Genomic DNA, 21,275 nt, shown 5'->3' with positions numbered 1-21,275 from the left:
CCCGGGGGCGGGCTCTGCATCGGGGTTCAAGTCCGCGGCGTAGAAGAGCAGGAGCTTCAGCAGGTGCACTTTGTCTTGGAGCTGGGGCACCAGCGGCTCCCCCAGCATCTGGACCAGGCGGCCGCGGAAGGCCTCGATCTGCTTCTCCACGTCTACCACCGTGATGTCGTCGCACTGCTGGGGCTTGGGCTTGACCCTTTTGATTATTAAGTCTTTTCGATCGATGACTGAACTCCGCAGATGCTCTGCAAGAGGGGAAAAGTCAGTTGAACTGAACTGCTTTTTATTCGTTACGATTTAAGACAGGTCCAACTCCACTGGGCAGGGCTGGGCACAGACTCGCTAACTCAGTGCTGGGGCCAAGTGGGGGCTCGTGGGGACTCTGTTTCCAAAAGGCCCATTGTTCGCTCCGGTCCTCAGGTTTTTCATATTTAAAAAATTGGTGCTCCATTTTAATTTTTTGCCTTTGTTGGTTTAAACAATGAAGTTATATTTAAAATTAATCACTTGAAAAATATTCATGTGGATTTCGAATTATCTTTAGGGAGGTTTTTCCCTAAGTATGGAAGAATTGTAAAGAAATACTGAACTTAGTTTATTGTGATACTGGTTTACTCTAGCTATTCTGTTTAAGTGAGACTGTTTTGTACAAATTGTAGGCCAGGCCAAACGACTGTCACATTTGTGTTCAGAGCAGGGTGGAGGGGGTCGCTTCTCGGAGCCTGAGACAGTGAGTTCAACAGACCCCCAGCCTCCCTGTCTCTATGGGGCTGCTCTGCTCTCTGCGGAAGGATTTGTAAAAGGTGAAGTTTCAGGGTGTACTTTCCCCCAAGGTCAAGGGTCTATACAAAAGCAATTTAACGATGTATAGGGGGTTTCCGAAAGTGGGATTGGAAATTCCTTAGCATCTCACTTTCTGACCTGGCCCAGTGATCTCACAGAAAAGTAATTCCTTCCAGACTTTTGCAACAGACCTAAGTTTGAATCCTGGCTCTGCATTTACTTTTCTCTAAGCCTTTGTTTTCCCAAGGTCAGTGACCTTCACAAGGTCATCGGATGATATAAGCCAGTGTTTGTGGATTTACTTGTCTTCCTTCCTCTGTCCTTCCCAACCTTGTCCCTTCCTCCCACACCCCGGGAGCTGGACCACTCAGGCTGACCCCTAAGTGCCCTCAGCAATGCGCCCCCCACCCCAGAGTTGAGTAAGGAGCCCTCACAGTGAGATGCCACCGGCAAGGAGCAAGGACGCTGACCATTTCAGGGTCCCCTTCAGCTGTGTTCTTTGTAGGGCACTATTTCAAACGACTTGTTTCTAAAGTTTTTTTTCTCCTTAACTGTTGGTCTCTAAAGAAGCTGGAAACAATGCCGATGTCAAGGATGAAATAACACTGGAACACAGCCCACTTACTCAATAGGGACGGGCAAAAGTAGATTTATAATTGTGTGTACACGAGTTTACGACTGTCCTATTATTCATTCATGACTGTATTATTGGTGGTATAACTAGAAACCTACTGCTGCCCACCGCTGTAGACTGGTCTGAGGCCTTCCCTTGAAACACAAGAATATTCTGTAGTAGAACCAGACTCCACATCCACATTAGTCACTATTTCCCACGACCCAAGTGTACTAACTGGGAAGCGAAACAGATGAACCAGAAGCGCTAAAGGTGAATTGTAAGTAAAAACCAGCTGCCCGAATAGTCAACTTCTGGCTACATCTTTAGAAGAAATAATCACATAAGCTCAGTGAGGCCAGGCTCACATGGAATTCGCCTTTGGGGCTTTCTTCTGAAGGGTAGGTACTATTCTCGGAGCATGCGAAAAATGCCCAGAAGACCGAATGTGGTGGTCTCCACAGTGCTCCCGTTGAGTTACAAGGATTTCAGACAGAGGAGACCCCCGTGGGCCACACCGTCGAGGCGCACAGGCAGCCCGAGCTCTGCTGCCTCTTCTCACTGCCTGCAGTCTCGGTGGCCGATGAAGCGTGCCGGCCCCACTCTGCGGAAGGGAGGAAGCAAGGTCTGGGGACAAGGCTTGCTGCCCAGTGCAGAATGAGTGCTGGGGCGGGACTTAAACCCTGCTCTTCTACCTTAAATCCAGCGAGTTTTAAAAAATATCTCTAAACAGCTTCATCAGTTCCAAGCCTGAGGGTATCATCACTGAGCTAAAATCAACCTCAACAGGACCACGGCACCTAAGCTTTGTATACACACTTTTCCTCCTTCCGGTGTGAGAGGCAGCTGCAGGCATGGTGCCCCCTCACCCTTTGACACTTCAGCGTGGATTTCCGGAGATCAAGGATGTTTCGTTCAGTAAGCCAGAACGACGATCAAAAATAGGAAACTTAATGTTAATGCAATCCCATTATCTATTTAGATTGTACCAATTGTCGCAATAATGTGCCTTCTAGCTTCTTTTTTCCTGGTTCGGTTCCCGTCGGGGACCAGGCGTGGTGTTTAGTGTCCTGTGCTTGAGCTCCTTTCTAAAGCGGAGCAGTTTCTGGCGCTTTTGAAGGGGACAGGCCAACAGTTCTGTAAAAGGTTCCTCAGAATGGGTTGGTCTAATCTTCCTTGTGATTCGATTTGGGTCATGGACTTTTGGCCGGAATACTGCCCGAGTGCCGAGGTGTCCTCAGGGCATGGCGGCGAGAGGAATGCCTGTTTCCTTCTAAAGTCACCACCTTTCCCCCCTGCAATGGATGATTATATCAGCTTTCCCACGGACCTCACTAGTCCTTGGCTAACAAACCATTCTCATTCAAAGTGGCCATCGTACCACTGTCCTTGCCGGTGGTGGCCTCCTGAGTGTTAGTTACCCAGCTCTTCCAGACCCTCCTAGTGAGTCCCCTGGCTCACCGGGGACTCGAGCAGGGCCACTCTGACGGACGGTAGGGTGTCTCCTGTGTTTTGGGAGGCACACATGTGTCCCTTGTCCCTGGTTTGCTCTGTACTTGCACCGTACTGGCGGGCGTTTATAAGGTCCGTAGTTGGGGAGCGATCGACCCCGCGGTGTGGTGGCAGGAGGGGTGAGACGCCAGGGCTAGTCGGGTCATGGCTGGGCACTTCCCAGGTCACGATGACCCTTGCTACTCCTGACACCCATGAGGTCCAGCGTACCACACTTTATAATGACAAACAGGTGAATTCTTCTGTTTCATAGCAGTGATTCTAGCGACATCATTCCTTATTTCTCACAGCCAGGGGACAGCGCTCACCGATTAGAACCCCCGTGCAGCCTGGATTCTCAGTCACACCCCCAGAGACCCCCACACGCCCCCTCACGATGACGCCCCTCACCTCTCAGGACGTGCTGGTAGCTGGACAACAGGAACTGCAGGTGCTCCACCAGCTCGTCCCACGCCTGCCACTGGGTTTTGTCCGACTGAGGAGACAGCGGGCGCCTGCTGACCCACGCCCTCCTCCTGCAGTTTCCAAGTCACCCCGACCTGACACCCAGGGGCGGGGCGGGCGGGGGAGGCGTCCAGGGCCCGAGCTGATGCTGGGGGCGGGGGGCAGGTACCTGGCACTTGAGCAGCGACGTGGAGTTGTTCAGGAAGTAGAGGGCCTGGGCCAGGGACAGGGGCAGGCGGGTGGGCGTCTTGCAGCTGTGCAGGAAGATGATCTCCAGCACCTTGCAGCGCAGCAGGTGGCTCTCCATGGTGGTGAAGAACATCTCTCTGCATGGAGGAGGGGAGAGGGGGCTAGCCAGCAGGGCCCTTACGCCCAGGAAGGCGCCCTCACGCTGGCCCAAGTACCGGCGGCCACGGGGCCTGTGCGCCGGGCAGACTTGCTCACGAACTGCTGCTGCTGCTGCGAGCGGCACGAGTCCGTGGTGCTCGGAAAAGACCAGCTCAAGACACGTGGGGAAGAGCTGTGTGGGAACACGACTGAGAGCTGGTACCAAGAGTGAGTATCTCTGAATGTTCACAGTGTGCTGGGAACCGGCTCGGCAAAGAACGTGAAGATAGGGGTCTTTTAGTATAATTTGGGTGGTGGCCAGTTTGCCCCTTCTGAGAGAGCTTTAAAGTAGGGCCAGGTTTTATTTACATTACTTTTGCCTATGTGAAGTCTAAATTTGTTTATAGTTATGCATTCCTTAGGTTCCTCATCTCTCACCAGAACCTGGGCTTAAGTGAGTGAATGGACCCGAACGAGACACTCCTGACAGAGGGGGAGACCCAGCGTGGCACCCGTGCACCCGCCTTCTTTCTGACGCTCTGACGTCTGCCTGCTTTGAACAGCGAGCTCGGGGTGGGGAAGTACCGGGTCTGCACCTGGGTCCTGAGTCCATCTGATGGGCTGTATAACCCTAGGCCAGTTATTTCACTATTTCTAGTATTTTTCTCATTTGTTTCATGAAAATATGAGACAATGTGACAATGACTGGCGTACTGTAGGGACCCAGTGAATGTTTGTCTTAATCTTAGCAGGGTGATTTAATTACACCTTCGTGATGGTAATATCTGGCATGACACTCTCCCTAAAAGAGGAACCAGAGCTGCAGACACTACTCTCGGCTGCCGGCTGCGGGCTGCGAGCTCGGGGTTGGGTGGGGATGAGAGACAGATGGGGAGTGCAGGGGCACGCTTTCCCCCGGCCGCCACGGTACAGTGGCCCTCTCGCGGTCACCTCCTGTACCAGCATCTGTTTCTGAATTCATATTCATTCCAGTTTAGTTTTCTTCCTCTCGGTTCTAAAATTACTGGTTCAAAGGAGAAATGATTCATTCTAGCCAAGAGTCTAATTCTTTATCCCTTCCTAATGGAATGAATGCTTCATTAATTCATGCTTCCAGAAACTGAATTCCTTACTCTTCCTGCCTGGGCTCATTTTACAGGTCCAGCCTCACCCCTTGTTGGATCATCTCTAACACTGGACATGCCTGTTCCATTCACCCCTCAAGCCTTCGGTGACCATTGATACCAGGCTCTGTGGCTGAGGGTCAGGGAAGAAGGTTGTGCTTAACAGGTGAACCATTAACAGGTGAAGGGCGGGTGAGGTTTAGTCCAATGGATGACGTAGGAAAGTTTAGTCTCCATTGCAAGGTCTCTCGCCTCCTCCCCCACAATTATGCCTTAGTTGCAAATAATAACAATTTGTTGAGAACTTTTTTCTTTCGCAGGTTCTACAGACAGGAACTACCTTTCACCTCTTTCCCACCCCACCCCCCAATTTACTGTTTGGAATTTTCTTTCAAAATTGTGTTCCCAGCGTAAAAACAGAAAAACAGAACCGGACTTGCCTCTGACTCCTCTCCGGAATGTCCAGCACAAAGCCGAACATCATCTCGGCCATTTTGTTGGAGCTGCAGGTGGGAGTCCTGTCCACCTCCACGGCGATGGACAGCATGCGCTGCAGCTGGCACACGACCCTGAGTCCGGGGCAGAGCACAGGTGAGCGGGGTCTGCGGGGGCGCACGGTGGGTGAGGGGCGCTACCTAGGCCGTCGGCGTGCTTGTAGTTAGCAGTTTCACACGCCCGAGTCCCTTCTGCCAGATCCTACCATCTGAACCCCCCAGAACCCGGGGCTGAGCCGCAAAAGCAAGCTGCTTTTAAATCCCGAGACAGACGCATCAGTCCGCAGGATCTGGAGTACTTTGAGGATCCTCTGACCTGTAACTTCTTCATTGTGCAGAGGAAGAAATGGGTCCAGAAGGAGTAACATGTCATTTGAATTCCTTTGATACAGGGGAACATACAGGAGCGGGCAAAGGCAGGTTTACAGTCATGAAACACAGAGTGTGCCCTTGTGTTATTATTTACTGTATTGTGTCCTTTTCCATATGAACTGCTGTAAACCTGCCTTGCCCAGGCCTGTAGCTATTTACCATACGGTATACTCCTGTTACTGGTTCCTAGTTCACACTAATCCTACTAAGTTAGGCCACAGAACTTCGCCTGGTGGAATGTGCCCTTCCCTCCCCTGAGACCTCACCGGGCTGATGCGGCAGACGAACCTGAGCAGCCCTCTGAAAGGCGAGCCTGGACCAGGTCACACAGCCATCAGGACTGGGGTGGAAACTGCTGGCTGGACCAGGGGCTCGGGCCTCAGGTTCCGGGTCTCCGGGGACCAGCCGTCTCGCTTTAGACAGGCTGTGGACCCGGCCCATTTCCGGAGGTCCTGAGTGCTCTGGCCGATACCTGGCGGGTCAGCGCTTGTTAATGGAAAGGTAGCGCCCGTGGGGTGGTTCAGACCACGTTCCATTGACTCTTTATTTCTCCTAATGTCTACTTACAATAGGTTTGTTATTATTTATATGAGATTAGCTTCCATGGAAGGAACCGCGTCTGCCTCCATTTTGGATCTGCATCCTGGGGTTCAGGGGTAACCCTGTTTTAGGGCCTCCCCCAACCTGCCCAAGTGAATGCTTCACTGATCTAAAACACGCTCCCTTTTGATGCAAGATGGTCTCCTAAGTTGGTGAAAAACCACAGGCCTATATGAAAATCAGCTCGGTGCAACCAGACGGCGGTACAGCTTCCTGAGTTCAGGCGTGCATGTGGGGTTTGACGTGTTCAGTGTGACTGGCCTTTACCGGCTGGCACGGGAGAGTGGGTGACTTGGGTAAGGGCAGCTCAGCCCCTAAAATCTTCGCATCTCTTAAAAAATGCCAAGACCACTCTCAACCCCAGAGACAAAAAACCTGCCAGGAATCGCTTTCCGGGGCTGCCTGAGGTAGTGGGACCGGCCTGCTCTGAGCCATTGCTGCTCTGACCTGGTGGAGGCGGAGGGTCGAATGGCCAGACCCCTCCCAGCACCAGGGGCTGCGGACCGCCCACTACCCAGCGCCCCCCGTCCCCCCCACCCAGTGGAAGCTGCAGCATGGGAAGCTGTAACTGCGCCACCGTCTCTCGGTGTCTGGGAAGGGGAGGGCAGTGTCCTCCTTTTTTGTTTACTTCAGCTTATAAGTCTGTGTCCACTCAGTGGAGTCCCGTCCACCTAGGGGAAGCGCCTGCTGTCGTTCTACCTTGGGAGTTAGAAGGGACTGCGCTTAGGGAGAGGGGCCGTTTCTACAGCAGTCCGTCCCGGCAGCCCCAGGAAAGACAGCGTCCGCCCTTACACCTGCGTGGCGTTCTTCGTCAGGGTAGGCTGGGGCGAGGGGTGGCTGCTGCTGGCCTTCAGGGCGCCTGCTCCCGCGGAGGCGTGGCTCCCGTGTGGGGGCTGAGTTAGCCCGCCGTCAGTCACCGCTCTGATCAACCACTTGATCACATCCCTGCAAGGGGAAAAGAGGAGAAGCTCAGACCGGACTTCTTAGAGTCCTACTGTGTGGTGCTCAGAACCGCAGCCTTGGCCTGGGCTCCGAGACCCCAGGGTCTCCCCCGTGGCAGCAGAGGGCCCACAGGCGACCCCCACTGTGCAAACAAGCCTGCTGGAAGCCACACGTTCAACTGCTGTAGGGCTGCAACAGTGGCTAAAACACAGACACTTTCCGCGAGTTGCCATTGTGGAGAGGCACCTCCGGGGTCGAAGGGCACTCTCTGAGGCCCCCCAGCCAGGGGCGAGGCTGGACTGATGGCCACAGAAGTCCCTGCTGGCTTTCACTTGTGAGGGGTCATCGGTTAATGCTAATTACCCCGGTTGCGGTGTGTGCAGGGGGTCCCAGTTCCCGCAGGGTGAGGGCTCCGAAAGTCTGCGAGGCAAAAATATCTCATGCAGTCGAAATGACTTCTGACCGTCACTTAGGGAGCCTGGGTAAAAATGGCGGATTGCAAACACACATCTAAGGTTGTTGCTTCCTAAAATCCCACTACTAAATACTACAGCGGATCACATTTAAAAATCTGCAAGGAAGGGGAGGAAAAGAGAGGAGACGACAGTCATGAAGTTTGGGAAACTGGAAGGAAAGTGAAGTATAGTCACGAAACAGAACATTGCACAGTAGTGGGAATGGGTGAGCTGCGGGGATAGGTAATAATACGAACCAACCTTGGCACCTTGTAATACTGAGCGAAAAATAAAAGTCTTTTATATAATAGACTACATATGCCATGATACCCTTTTGTTATACCTAAAGGGAACTAAAATAAAGACATGTACTCTACAGGGACATGTGCAGATGCAGTAAGGCCATGCATGAAGAGGAGGGGGTGAGGAGCACTCGCGGTGCTGGCTGCTTTGGGTGCGGGAAGGAGCAGGGGGAGGTGACGGGAGACAGATGAGTTACGTGATGTGGGTAACCGTCCAGGTCCGAGCCTTGGATCTGGGGGGTGGTTGAGAGATGCTGATTCCAAAATCAAAAGTAACCAATTAACTAAGTAAATAAGGCAAGTGAGTCATGTTTTAAGGATAATGTTTAATCTAAATGCCAAAGGGATACATTTTAACTGACTTAGCAGAATTGAGAAAGCTGAATTCTAAGCCAACAGTAGCTCAGAGCAGCCCTATTTACTAGTACTTACCTAAGAACTACAAAAAAGCTTTCAACAAGATCTGCAAATGGTAGTACAAGGTTTCTCTGTGGTGAGGGTGGAAGGGGCAAACTGACGGCTTGTGAGATGCTTGAGAAGCTTTCAGACCCCTAGGTCTTCTTCCCCAACCCTGAAGACTGCAGGTTGCCTCTGCAGAGAGGTAAGACGGGGGTCTCTGGACTGGGAGACCAGGCCCCGCAGGGAGGCACCGGCGGAGCAAACATGGGGCCCTACGTGAGCACGTGCCTGCTGAAGGCGGGACCCTGGCTGCCTGCCTGCGCCTGTCTTTTGAAACCCTGGCATCTCAGTCTCTACGCTTCATGTAGGAGACCTGAAGTTTTCCATGGCAAGACCCCCCCCCCCGCCCCAGAGGAAGGACCCAAAGACACTGGACGAGGTACTGAGAGATGCGCACCCAGTCCTGCCTGCAGGACGTCCTCCCAGCACTCAGAGCTCCTGTCAGCTTTCAGTCTGTCAGCCTTAAACATGGACAGACAGACCACCAAGGTTTGCCAGACATCTGTGGAGATGTTCTAACATGAGAGATGAAGACCAAAGTGGCCAAACCCCCTCCAGAAGAAAGCAACTTGGAAGAAAGAGACATTAGGCAGGGAATAAACAAAAACAAAAGCTATCATTAACCTCATCAGAGATATGAGTCTGCAAAAGAAGAAGGCCACAGAAAGTTATTCACTAACTTTAAAAAGGAACATTTAGCAACATAAGTCAAAGAGCTCTTGGAAATGAAGAGCATGACAGTGGAAATGAAAACTCTGTTTTCAGGGACAAAGGACATGTTTCCAGACTGCCATGGCTCGCCCAATGGGTGGACATAGAGACAGCATACAGAGCACAAAGATTTTATAAACCTCCAGAGATAAAAAATCAGGACACATAACAAGAACCAGTAATCAAAGTAGCATGTGATGAACAGTGATTCTGGAAGCTAGAAGACAGCGGAAGATTTCCTTCAACGTTCTGTGGAAAAGTTTTTTCTAACCTGCATGCCTACACTCAGGTATCAGTCAATGTGTGGGAAGATAAAGATAATTTCAGATACAGGAGAGTTCAAAAGCTGTACTTCCCGCACACCTTTCTAAGAAGCTGCTGGGGACTGAGCCATTGGAACAAGGCAGTGAACCAGGAAAGAGAAGATTCAGGAGGAATCTGGCAAAGGGGGCCCCTGCTCCGGGAACAGGTGGAGGGGATGCTCCAGTTGAGAATAAGGATGGGCAGTGAGAGCGCCCCCTCCAGGCCAGAGGGGCGAAGTGCCCCACCACAGGTGCTGGAAGGTGGTCCAGTGGCTGCACTGTGCAATGCATGCTTCAGGGAGGCTCAGAGCAAACAGGAGAGGATTTGGGACCGACGTCCAATACGCAGGAAGAGTAGGAGGAAGTGAAAAGTAACACATGGGTAGGAGTGAGAGGAAAAGTGATCCTTGTTCAGTACTTGGCTCAACTTGGACTAGCTGACGTAGTCATGGTAACAGAAATACGGAATACTGGCTGGCACGAAATGATGATCTGACTGTGTGAATGGTATGGGAGATAGACGTGTGGGAGGGAGGAGGGAGGGGCACGAAGGGCTAACTCCTCATCTTTCACGTGGGAAGTCAGCGGGTAATAGTGAGTAATGAATAGTCGAGAACCAGCAGCACAAACAGGTTATGTGGCCGCACAGAAGGAAATATCCAAAGAATCACTTAGATCAGGGCTGTCAGACTCTCTTTCACGGGGGGCCACATCAGCCTTGTGGTTGCCTTCCAAGGGCCGAATGTGATTTCAACTCCTTAACAGTTAAGGAGTAGTTACATTTATACAGCCTTAAAATTCTTTTGGCCCTTTGAAGGCAACCGCGAGGCTGATGTGGCCCCCGATGAACATGAGTCTGACAGCCCAGACTTAAATGAAAGAGTTGGAAGCACTGAGCCCCGTGGGAAAGGAAAATGCCGGTGAGGGGCCCTGGGACCAGCACCTTTCTCAAACTTTGTAGGACTACTTGATTCTTTGCAGGAACGGTTGAAAAGAAAAGCCCTTACAAAGGGGTCATGTGGAGACTGACCTGCCGTCTCTCTGGTTGAAACCTTGTCTGTGAGGAGTCACTGGTACACGGTAGGAGGCTCACAGGTTCCTCTGTGGTGCTTGTGATACATGCATGCGTGCATCCATGTAACTGTGGCCTTTACCCCACGCCCATCTCTTACTTGGATTCAAGACAGCTGGTTTCCCCATCCAGAACAGAGGGCTTTTGTCACTGATAAAGCACCGATAAAGGAGGACCTGGCTTGCCCTTCAAGGCCACAAATGCTCACTTTTACACCCCAGCACCATGCTCTATAGAGCGAGAGGCTCCCCCCAGCAGAGGTGGGAATGAACGTGACTGATGACATTGGCCTGCGGAGGATCTGCCCCGTGCTGCCCACTCAGTCCAGTGCCTGCGCTCACACGGCAGGACAGTCAGCCGAGTTACTCTCGTTCCAATGGTTATTTTTAAATTTAATACCCACCTATGTTACCCTGTGCTCTTTGCAGATTCTCTATGCACTGGGGTAGATTTTCTGCCCTTAGCCTGATGTGAGTCACAGTCTCTCCCAGATCTCAGGAGGCCGTCTGGACACGTGAGATAGCGCCAGAGCGTCTGATGGCCTGCAGAGCACGCACACCCTGGTGCCTGGTGTACGCGCACTCTGGTGCCTGGTGTACGCGCACTCTGGTGCCCGGTGTACGCACACTCTGGTGCCTGGTGTGCGCTTGGCGCAGGGGGTGGTGTTAGGGCTCCAGTGTTGGTAGCCACCCCTGTCCCACCGTCTCGCTCCTAGACGGTCTCATGCATCTCAGGCTCTCTGCTCCTCTATCCCCCACCCCCCAGGGCGTGGGCAGGCGGTACCTGACGTGGTGGGGCTGCCTGTCGCAGGACAGCACCGTGTTGGCGATGGACTGCTGCAGGTGCTGCCGCTGCTTCCTCAGGGTCTGCTGGAAGTCGTCTTCCAGGGTCTGCACCACGTAGCGCAGGAAGAGGACCCGCCCGGGCAGGCTTTGTCCCTGTGGGAGGAAAAGGAGAGGCGCCTTCTCAGTCTCCCCGGTGATGGTGAGCGCTGGGCTCTCAAACACCAAGTGCAAAGGAAGGTCGAGTGCAAAGGAGGGCCGGGTGTCACAAGTGTCTGCACCTGAGAGCAAGGGCGGGCAGGCTGGGCTGCTGCAAAGAGGACCATTGGCCACCTACGGCCTGGGGTGCAGGCGTGCCGACTTTCTGGTTTTAAGGGACTACTGTAGGCAGTCAGTCTCGCTCCCTCTCTAATTTGTAAGTCTAGAACAAACCCTGAACTGTGGCTATCAGGAGAGAGAGGCGGGAACCGACGCCGAATGACTCTGCTGCTCCATCCAACCACCACATCGTCAGCTTCCAGGAGTGTGAGCTGCGCTCCGCCCTCCCATGGGAGTGAGTCTGAGTGGGGTCTTCTGTTGCAGGGGCAACGACCCTAACTGACACGGCCCGGCTGAGGGGCAGGCAGCGCGTGGGCTTTGTGGCACCCAGACCCTGTTTGTGGACTTTTGTTCGAAGCCTCTTATTTAACTTACGCGTTCAGAGTCTCAGTGACTTTGTGACTTACGTGGTGATCATTCTAACCACAGCCAGTGCGAGACCCTGTCACTCAGCAGGCGGGCACGCAGTTGGGTGGTTGGTTTTCCTTTAGGGGGAGGCAAGTGCTGGGGCCCAGGCCAGGGGCTCAGGCTCTGAAACCTGAGAATGAGAGGGCGCCAGGCAACAGGCCATCTCTCGTGGGCAACACCAGAGGGCTGGCATCTTTCCCAGAAACGTAAGCTCTCGAAGCAGGGCATGGTTTGGTCGGTAGGAGAGAATGAGCATTCCAAGCCCCTGCCATTTCTTTCTTTTTTTTGGAGGAGGTGGGGATGGGACACCTTTGTCTTTTAAACGGTCTCCAATCTCTATTGATACACATGATTTTTCAAAACTCAAGCACTTGTGCCAGATTTATGAAGAAAGGAGACTCGCAGCCACAAGCCTCCTCTGGCCTAAGAGGGGGTAACTTCTTACCTTTTTCTTCTGCAGGTTACCCTAAACCTGTCTACAACATGTGCTCTTATCACTAGTTTTCTTTTTTAAAATGATTTTATTTATTTATATTTTAGAGAGAGGGGGAGAGAGAGAAACATTGATCGTTTGCCACTGGTATGCACCCCAACAGGGGGACCAAACCCGTAAACCAGGCATGCGCACTGACTGGGAATCGAACCTGAGACCTTTTGGTTTGCAGAACAGTCAGGGCAGGGACAGCCCCCGTTACTCCCAGGTGGTCTCCCATCCAGGACTAACCAGGCCCAACCCTGCTTAGCTTCCAAGATCAGATGAGGTCGGGTGTGTTCAGGGTGGCGTGGCTGCAGACTGGTACTGCTGTTTCTCGATTTCTGAACTTTAGACACTACCTATTGTTTCTGCTATGCCAGATAAGAATCTGACTCATTCTGCCACTTCCCACTTCTCTTCCTAAAATAACTATCTCCATTTACGCTCCATCAGCCACAGGTAACATCTTTGGTCCTCCCCATTGTACGATAAGGATGCTGTAACAACCCTACTCTTCTCAAATACACGATCTCTTTTCATCTCCCAACCTTTACTTTCTACACTTTTCTATTTCCCATAGTTAAAACTAATACAATCGTCTTCCATGCTTTGTATAAAGCTGATTCTAAACATAACTAAATCGTGTTTACAGTGCACAAATCATGTTAAAGTTATTTACTACACTGGAAATCCATATAGTATACTAAGAAAATCATTCATTTCTTGCAAAGATTTTTTATTTTCTTAAAGCTTCTTTTTTATCCTCTCCACATTGCTTGCCATTATTGCTTCTTTCACCTCAAGAATGGTGTTGAATTTTGAGAATACCCTTCTTTTCCAAATTGGTTTGTATTTGTATTTTTAAAAGCAACTTTACTGACAAACCATAAAATTCACCCTTTGTAAATGTACAACTCAATTTGTTGTGAATGTATCGAGTTTGGCGACTCGATACATAACTATGGCCGCCATCCTCACGTCTGTCTGTTCCCAGGTAATTCCCACCCCTACCTCCAGGGGGCCGCTCATCTACTTCGGGCTGCGCTGACTTGCCTTTCTGGACATTTCGTATATACAGAATTATATAAAACGTGATCGTGTGTGTGTTCCTTTTAATGTTGGTCGAGGCTCATCCATGTCGCAGCGTGTATCATAGCTCAGTCTTACTACGTGGTGCTCCTGTGCGTGTGTGTGTTCAGCACATTGTGTCACCAGTTCGCCAGCCGCTAGACATGTGGGCGTGTCCACTTTGGGGCTATTATGAACACAGCTACTGTGAACGTTCACATGCAAGTCTTTGGGAGACAAAGGTCTTCATTTCTCTTGGGTCGATATCTGGAAGTAGAATACCCAGGGCACGTGATGTTTTTGTTAAGATTGTTAGAGAAACTGCCAAACTGTTTTCCAAAGGGGCTGTACTGTGTATATTCCCACCAGCAATGTACAAAACTTCTATCTCTATGTTCCCACCAGCCAACATTTGCTATTTTCTGCTTTCTTTAAACATTTTTTTACTTGTGGTAAAACATTACCATAAAAACGAGCATCTTAACCATTTTTCAGTGCACAGGTCGGGAGCGTTAAGGATATCCACACAGTTGTGCCACAGTCTCCAGAACTTTCCCATCTTGCCAAGCCGAAACTCTACACACACTGAGCAGTAGATCCCCATTTCCCCTCCTTCCAGCGCCTGGTGAGCCAGGGTCTCTTGGCTGCTTCTGTGAATCTGACTGTGGCAGACGCCTCCCGTCGGTCACATCATCTATTGTGTCTCTTTGTGAGGGGCCTGTGTCACTTAGTACTGTGCCCTCATTGTACTGCCGTCCTTGTTACCTGTGAGAGGACATCCCTCCTACTTACAACAGAATTCACACTCCTGTACATGGACGGACCACGTTTTGTCCAGCCTGCCTTCCGTCGTGGGCACCTGGGTTGCTTCTACCTCTTGGCTGTTGTGAGTAACGCTGCCATGTACACGAGTGTGCAAAGATCTCTTACCCTGCTTTCAATTCTGGGCACATATACCCAACAATGGGACTGGTGGGTCATAGTGTAATTCTGTTTTTAATTTCTTCGAGGAACTGCCCTATCATTTTCCAGAGTGGTTGTACCATTTTAGAGTTCTAAGCACGGTGGACAAGGATTCAAATTTCTCCACACCCCTGCTGCTTCTTACTTTCCGTTAAACATTGTTTCATATGCTTGTTGGCCACTTGCAGCTCATCGTTAGAGAGACGTCTCTCTCAAGTCCTCTGCCCTTTTAAAAATCAGTTTGGCTTATTAAGTTGTACTGCTTCATATTAGCCCCTTATTGGATGATCTAAAAATATCTTCTCCCATTTTCCAGATCACCTTTCCACTCGTGTCCTTTGCTGCAGTTTCTAACTTTGATGTAGTCCCGTTTGTCTGTATTTGCTTTTTTTTTTACCTGTGCCTTTGCTGTTGTATCAGAAAAATCAATGCCAAATCCAATGTCATGAAGCTTCCCCTCATGTTTTCTCCTAAGAGTCATGTAGTTTGGGGCCTTACGTTCAGATCTGTGCTCCATCTTCCATGTGGTGTCAGGTAAGGGTCCAGCTCCCTTGTTTTGCCCGTGCTTATAGATTTCTCCCGACACCTGTGGAGGAGCCGCTCCTCCTCCCACTGAACAGGCTTAGCATCCTCGGTGAACGTCACTTAACGATTTTCGCAATGTTTGATTTGGGGTTCCCTAGTCCATTCCTTATGCCTTTCTTTATAAGAACACTACACCATTTAATTACTGTATCTTTGTAATATCTCTTAAAATCAAGAAGTATGAGTATTCCAACTTTGTTCTTCTTTTTCAAGATTGTGTTGGTTATTCTGGGTCCTTTGAGATTGCATATGAATTTTAGGATGGATTTCTCTTTTTCTTTTTTTTTTTAATTTTATTTATTTATTTTTTGGGAGGAGAAGGGAAGGAGAGAGAGAAACATCAGTGTGTGGTTGCCTCTCACACACCCTAAACTGGGGACCTGCCCCACAACCCAGGCCTGAGCCCTGACTGGGAATCAAACCAGTGACCCTTTGGTTTGCAGGCTGGCGCTGAATCCACTGAGCCACACCAGTGAGGGCTGGACTTTTTATTTCTGGAAGAAAAATGCTATTAGGATTTTGATAGGAATTGTATTGAATATGTGGGTTACTTTGGGTAGTATTGCCACCTTAACAATATTTAGTTCTCCAGTCCATGAACACGAGAAGCCTTACCACTCATTCATGTCTTCTTTATTTTCTTTTAGCAATGTTTTATGGTTTTAGGTGTACAAGTTGTTCACCTCCTGGTTATTTTTATACCTAAGTATTTTATTGTTTTTGATGTTATTGTTAATGGAACTGTTTTAATATTCTTTATAGACTGTTAGTGTATAGAAAGACAACGGAATTTTGCATCATTTTTGAATCCTGCAACTTTGCTTAAATTTCTTTATTCTACTTTCTGTATGGAATCTTTAGGGTTTTCTACATGTAAGATCATGTCATGTGTGAACAGAGATAATTTTACTTCTTCTTTTCCTATTAGGATGCCTTTTATTTCTTTTCCTTGCCTGACTGCTTTGGTTGACATCCAGTGCTGGATAAAAGATACGAAAGCAGACATCCTTGCCTCGCTCCTGCTCTTAGAGGAAAAGCTTTCAGTACTTCACCACTGAGCATGACGTTCGCTGCAGGTTTTTCACACAGGGCTTTTGCAAGTTAGTTATTCCTAGAAACTAACCTATTCCTATTTTGGAAACTAACTCCATTCCTATTTTGTTGAGTTTTTATCGTGAAAGGGTGTTGAATCTTGTCAAATGCTTTTCTGCACCAGTTGAGATGACCACGCGGTTCTTGTCCTTCACTCTGTCAGTGTGGTGCGTCATAGGGACTGACTTGTGTTGAGCCATCCTTGAATTCCTGGGTAAATCCCACAAGGTCGTGGTGTAAATCATATCATTCTTATGATATGCTGCTGAATTTGGTTTGCTAGTATTTTGCTGAGGATCTTTGCATCGATGTCGTAAAGGATATTGGTCTGTAGTTTTCTTGTGTCTTGGTCCAGCTTTGATATCAGAGCGATGCCAGCTTCATAGACTAAAGAGACGTTATCAGATATCTCATAAAATCCTTTGAGACTTAATTGTGGCCTAACATGTGGTCTATCCTGGAATACGTCCCACACGCACCGAGAAAGACGTGCACACTGCTGTTGAGTAGAATATTCTGCATATAATTGTCAGATCTGGTTGGTTTATTGTGTTTAGTCCTCTCTTTCCTTGTCTTCCATCTGTTGTTTTATCCATTACTGAGGGCGGGCTATTAAGAGCTCCAGCTATTAGTATAAAACCCTCTATTTCTCCCTTTGATTCTGTCAGTTTTTACTTCATATTTTGATGATCTTTCATTAGGTGCATACGTGTTTATAACTGTTTTTTAATCACCTGAGGACATGCTTATTGATTTTTAGCGAGAGGAAGAAGGGAGAGAAAGAGAGGGAGGGAGGGAGGGAGGGAGGGAGGGAGGGAGAGGGAGACAGAGAAACATCAGTGTGAGAGAAACGTCAATCGGTTGCCTTCTGTATGTGTTCTGACCAGGGATCGAACCTGCGACCTAGGTATGTGCCCTGAGGATTAAATCTGTAACCCTGTGGTGTGTGGGATGACTCCGCAACTGACAAGCTGCCCAGCCAGTGCTGTTCCCTCATTCTCTGGGTGTGCACCTTTAAGTAACCTGCTAAGAAATGGGGCACGAGGTTATTTTTCAAGTTCCTATATGTCTGGAAATGTCTTTATTCTACCCTCACACTTGACTAATATTTTAGCTGAGCATAGAATTCTAAGTTGAAAATAATGTGTTCCATCCAAGTGCTTTTGGGTGAGCAGACGGAAAGATGGCAAGTTCAGGTCAGAATGCAGAAAAACTAGGTTCTGGAGCACCAACTCTAGTAGTTGTTTTCATTTGTGACAAGTGGTTCATTATATTTCTCAGACCATGAATCCTTAGGTAACTTGATGACTGAACTTTCTGTACTCAACAACGGAGAGGTTGTCAGTTCCAGCTACAAACTTTCCACAAACGCACAGCCCATATTGGACTCTAGCCCTCCTGTGTACCGGGTTTCTGAGTCCAAAGCCCCTCTGCTCTAGGGCACAGCCTTCCTCCCTCCTTGGCTGCAGCCCCACCCCCCACACAGTCTAGCCTCCAGCTTCCTCTGCCTACCTTCATCAGTCGTCACAGCTCCTTTAGGTCCCCCCATCTTCCTTCAGATCTAAGGTCTTTCGCCTTATTCTCATTGCCACAGATTTACAACTTTGCTTATTCATTTGTGGGATCTCAAGGAGAGGGACAAGTGAACGTGCTCACTCTCGAATTGGAAGACAGCACGTGCCCTTCCAGGAGGAATTTTTTGATGGGGATGAGAGGAGGAGGAGGAAATAATGGCGAAGGCTTTAGTACCAGATTTGCTGCGACTTTTGTTTCTAGTTAAAATTTCCTCTGCAAAAGATACACGCTCACAATCGTTATGTTACCTCTTCCTCCATGACGTAAGTGAGCAGCTTCCAGTCCCACTCCACTGTCTTGGCATTAGCTGGATGAAGCCTGCAAGTCAAGTGACATGAAGTTAGCAGAGTGCAATGGAAAAGGGGATGGGATCTGGAAGACGACAGAAGCGAGACGCTTCCTTATCCTGAGTGCTACTGCCCCTCTTTGATGCAATGCATTGTCAGCTGAGGCCAACGAAACTCCATGTTTTTTTGTTTTCCTACACAGTATCCATTTCTCTTTTGGGAGGCAACCGTAACCCAATGTTGCCTTGAGGAAACCTACTCTTTATTAGTCAGCCTACTGGCTTTACCTGCCAGGACCCTGAAATGAAGCCCACGAAGCACAGCGAGCCAGTCATGATATCTACCCCTCGCTTCACAGTGACTGGCTCACAGAAGGGCTCATGTGTGAAGTTATGCCAATGAAGCCACAGACTGATTTTCAGAACCCTGGTGTGATTATAGAGGAAGCAGGCACACTCTGCCACCGAGAGTAACACAAACGTTGTAGGAGCTAGAGGCTGAGAAGGCTACCACTTGGAGGCTGGACAGAGAAGCCGAGCAGAGCAGAAAAAGGGACCTTGTGACCGTTTCTGAACTGAATGAAGTCGTCTTATTCCTAGGTTCCTAGCAACATGAGCCATTAAATTCTCTTTTGCTGGCTTAAAGCTAGCTGCGAGTGGGTGTCCTGTCCCTCGTGAGCTGACCCACGCTGATGCACTAAGTCACTCTAACGGTGGGTTGAATAGAGACCGGGCAAGAGGAGGCCGGGCCCCAAGTCCAGGCTCCCCAGAGGGCCCGCCAGCATCTGCGGTCCGTACTGTTGGATTTTCATGAGGAGCATGTAGGCCTCCTTGAGCACGTCCGCGGGCTCGGAGCCGCTGAGCAGGATCTTCTGGACGATGTGAGCCACGATCTCCCTGGGCGGGTAATGCTGCGGGGACACGAAGTCCATCAGAAACTGCACGGTGCCCAGGGAAAAGTTCTCTTCAATGGTGTTGGTTACCATTCGTAGCCTTCGGTGAGGGATGGGTTCTAGTTTCTGACCCTTGCTCTGTAGAGATAAAAAGAAGCGAGTTAGGATGGGGTTTCTACGGACATAAAAACAAGAAGTTCTGGAACAGGCTGAAGACAGCAAAGTTTTCCATGCATTGGAAATATTCATAATTTTTAAAAAAAGATTGGAAAGCCTTATCTGAAAAAATTTTCAGTGACATGGGCAATGCTTATATTAAGTTAAAAAACAGGAATTCCGTGTTCTACGTATAACATGACTTCATCTGTGTTAAAATATAGCACAGAAAGAAGAAAAGTAAGGAAGAGGTGGGAGCTAGCCAAAGCTGCTTTTGGAGTGAGGGTGATAAGATATTTTGGGCTAGTTCTAATAGTTTGTCAGCTACTGAAATAAATAGAGGAAGAAAGATATTTTAAATGTTCTATTGTTAGGAGAAGAATCCAATTTGTTAATTTGGGGGGGAGTAGATAGTAAATATAAGTTGCTTTCTCCCCCCCAAAATGTGTATATAGAGTCCGGGGGAGAAATGCGAGAAGTGGTTTCTATGATCTGTGTGGTGGGATTACAGACGAGCTTTCCTCTACAGACTCTTTTGTATTTTTCAATTTTTCCATAATAGACATATATTACTTTCATAATCAGGCGACAAACGAACATTAAAAAGTTTGATATAAGCCCTGGCTGGTGTGGCTCAGTGGATTGAGTGCCAACCTGCGAACCAAAGGGTTACTGGTTCGATTCCCAGTCAGGGCACGGGTCTGGGCTGCAGGCCAGGTCCCCAGTGCAGGGGTGCATGAGAGGCAACCGCACATTGATGTTTCTCTCCCACTCTTTCTCCCTTCCCCTCTATCTAAAAATAAATAAATAACCTTAATTTAAAAAAAAGTTTGATATGGAAATATAATAATGGCAATAATTATAAAACAACTTTTGAACATTTAACCTAGCCTCACTTAACTCTCACAACAACCCTAAGAAATACGTACTGTTATTGTTTCTACTTTATAGGTAAGAAGACAGTGTTAGAGAGTCAAGCACCGAATGGCGGGCGTACACCGCTGGTATCACGCCAGTTATCCCGTAAACTCGCACTCTCCAGAAACTACAAAACCAACAATAATACATATGTTTTCTTACGTGTTTAAATGCATATGTATACAAAGGCAATGAGGAAGGAAATACACCGAGTTACTAATAATAATACATGCTGAGTGATGGCACTAGGGGTAATTGTTTTTTATAGTTTATATTTTTAATGTTTTGTATTAAGCATAATTTTTAAAACTTGAGAATAGGTATTAATTGTAAAACACCAACCAGACGTTTGACAGCTTACGTGTAACAGTGATGGCTGGAGTCGCCGTGGTTTGCGGTCTGGTCTCCAGCCACCCGAGGGCACCTGGACCCCACTGATGACAGACCAGTGCCACAGGCTGCAAGTAATGAAGAGCAAGGCAAGAGAACAAAGGCCTTGCTTCCGTGCCTGTTTCACGTGTGATGCATTCTACAACCTTGAACCTGTGTTATTATTCACTTCCTGCCTGCACATGCAGACATCTACAAATGTACAGTTTATCAATTATTTTGATGCCCGTATCCTTACAGGGAACCAGTACTTACAGAGCATTTTTATAGGTCCTGAAAGGTGGTTTGTGCTTTGTGTTTACCTTAAAGTCAAATAACCCTATGACACTGGTATCATGACTTCTTTTAGAGCTGAACAAAGAGAGACTCAAGAGGAGTCAAGGCCAACGGCTGGCAAGTGACAGCACAGGGACTGGCTACGAGGTTTCCTGGGGACAACTGTCTAGTGCAGGAGTCCTTACTAAAGGCCCCGAAGAAGTCACGGAAGGGATGGGAAAGACGCACGGCTGTATTCTAGCTGGCTGAGGTAGGAAGGTAAGAAATGCAGGTGAAGAAAAGTCCGCTGTGTCTAGCGCAGCCGCCACCTTGTCATCTGAGCTACACGTGCACAGAAGCTGACATGGTCGCCCTGCCTGCAGTCCCGAAGGCTTCTCTGGTTACGCAGCACCAGAAAACACCCAACTCGGACCACAGAAACATCAACTCTTTCACGTCCCCAAGCTCTCTTGGTAACAAACAAGCTCTCTTGTGTCACAAACCCACGGGAAAAGAGACCAGGCGAGGGGTTGGAAGAGTCACTCAGAAGAAGACAAACTTATTAGAAGCTATAACAACAATCAGAACGAGAGAGCACA

At 49.0% G+C, this 21,275-nt stretch overlaps 1 protein-coding gene and 1 pseudogene across 1 annotated transcript in view; both read right to left on the bottom strand.

Moving 5' to 3' along the window:
• Positions 1–21,275, bottom strand: part of SIMC1 (SUMO interacting motifs containing 1) — a 31,837-nt gene that overhangs the window by 1,061 nt on the left and 9,501 nt on the right. Inside the window, 8 exon segments of the mRNA XM_037057808.1 lie at positions 3–245; positions 3,299–3,383; positions 3,522–3,678; positions 5,244–5,372; positions 7,062–7,214; positions 11,296–11,450; positions 18,027–18,096; positions 18,863–19,095. Of these exon segments, the coding sequence (XP_036913703.1) occupies positions 3–245; positions 3,299–3,383; positions 3,522–3,678; positions 5,244–5,372; positions 7,062–7,214; positions 11,296–11,450; positions 18,027–18,096; positions 18,863–19,095 (1,225 nt within the window).
• Positions 12,700–12,814, bottom strand: LOC118995072 (uncharacterized; annotated as a pseudogene).

This window comes from Sturnira hondurensis, unplaced genomic scaffold (assembly GCF_014824575.4).
Source record: "Sturnira hondurensis isolate 20B ecotype Veracruz unplaced genomic scaffold, ASM1482457v3 Scaffold0009733, whole genome shotgun sequence".
Classification (NCBI taxonomy): Eukaryota; Metazoa; Chordata; class Mammalia; order Chiroptera; family Phyllostomidae; genus Sturnira; species Sturnira hondurensis.
This window is presented reverse-complemented; position numbering and strand designations above follow the sequence as displayed.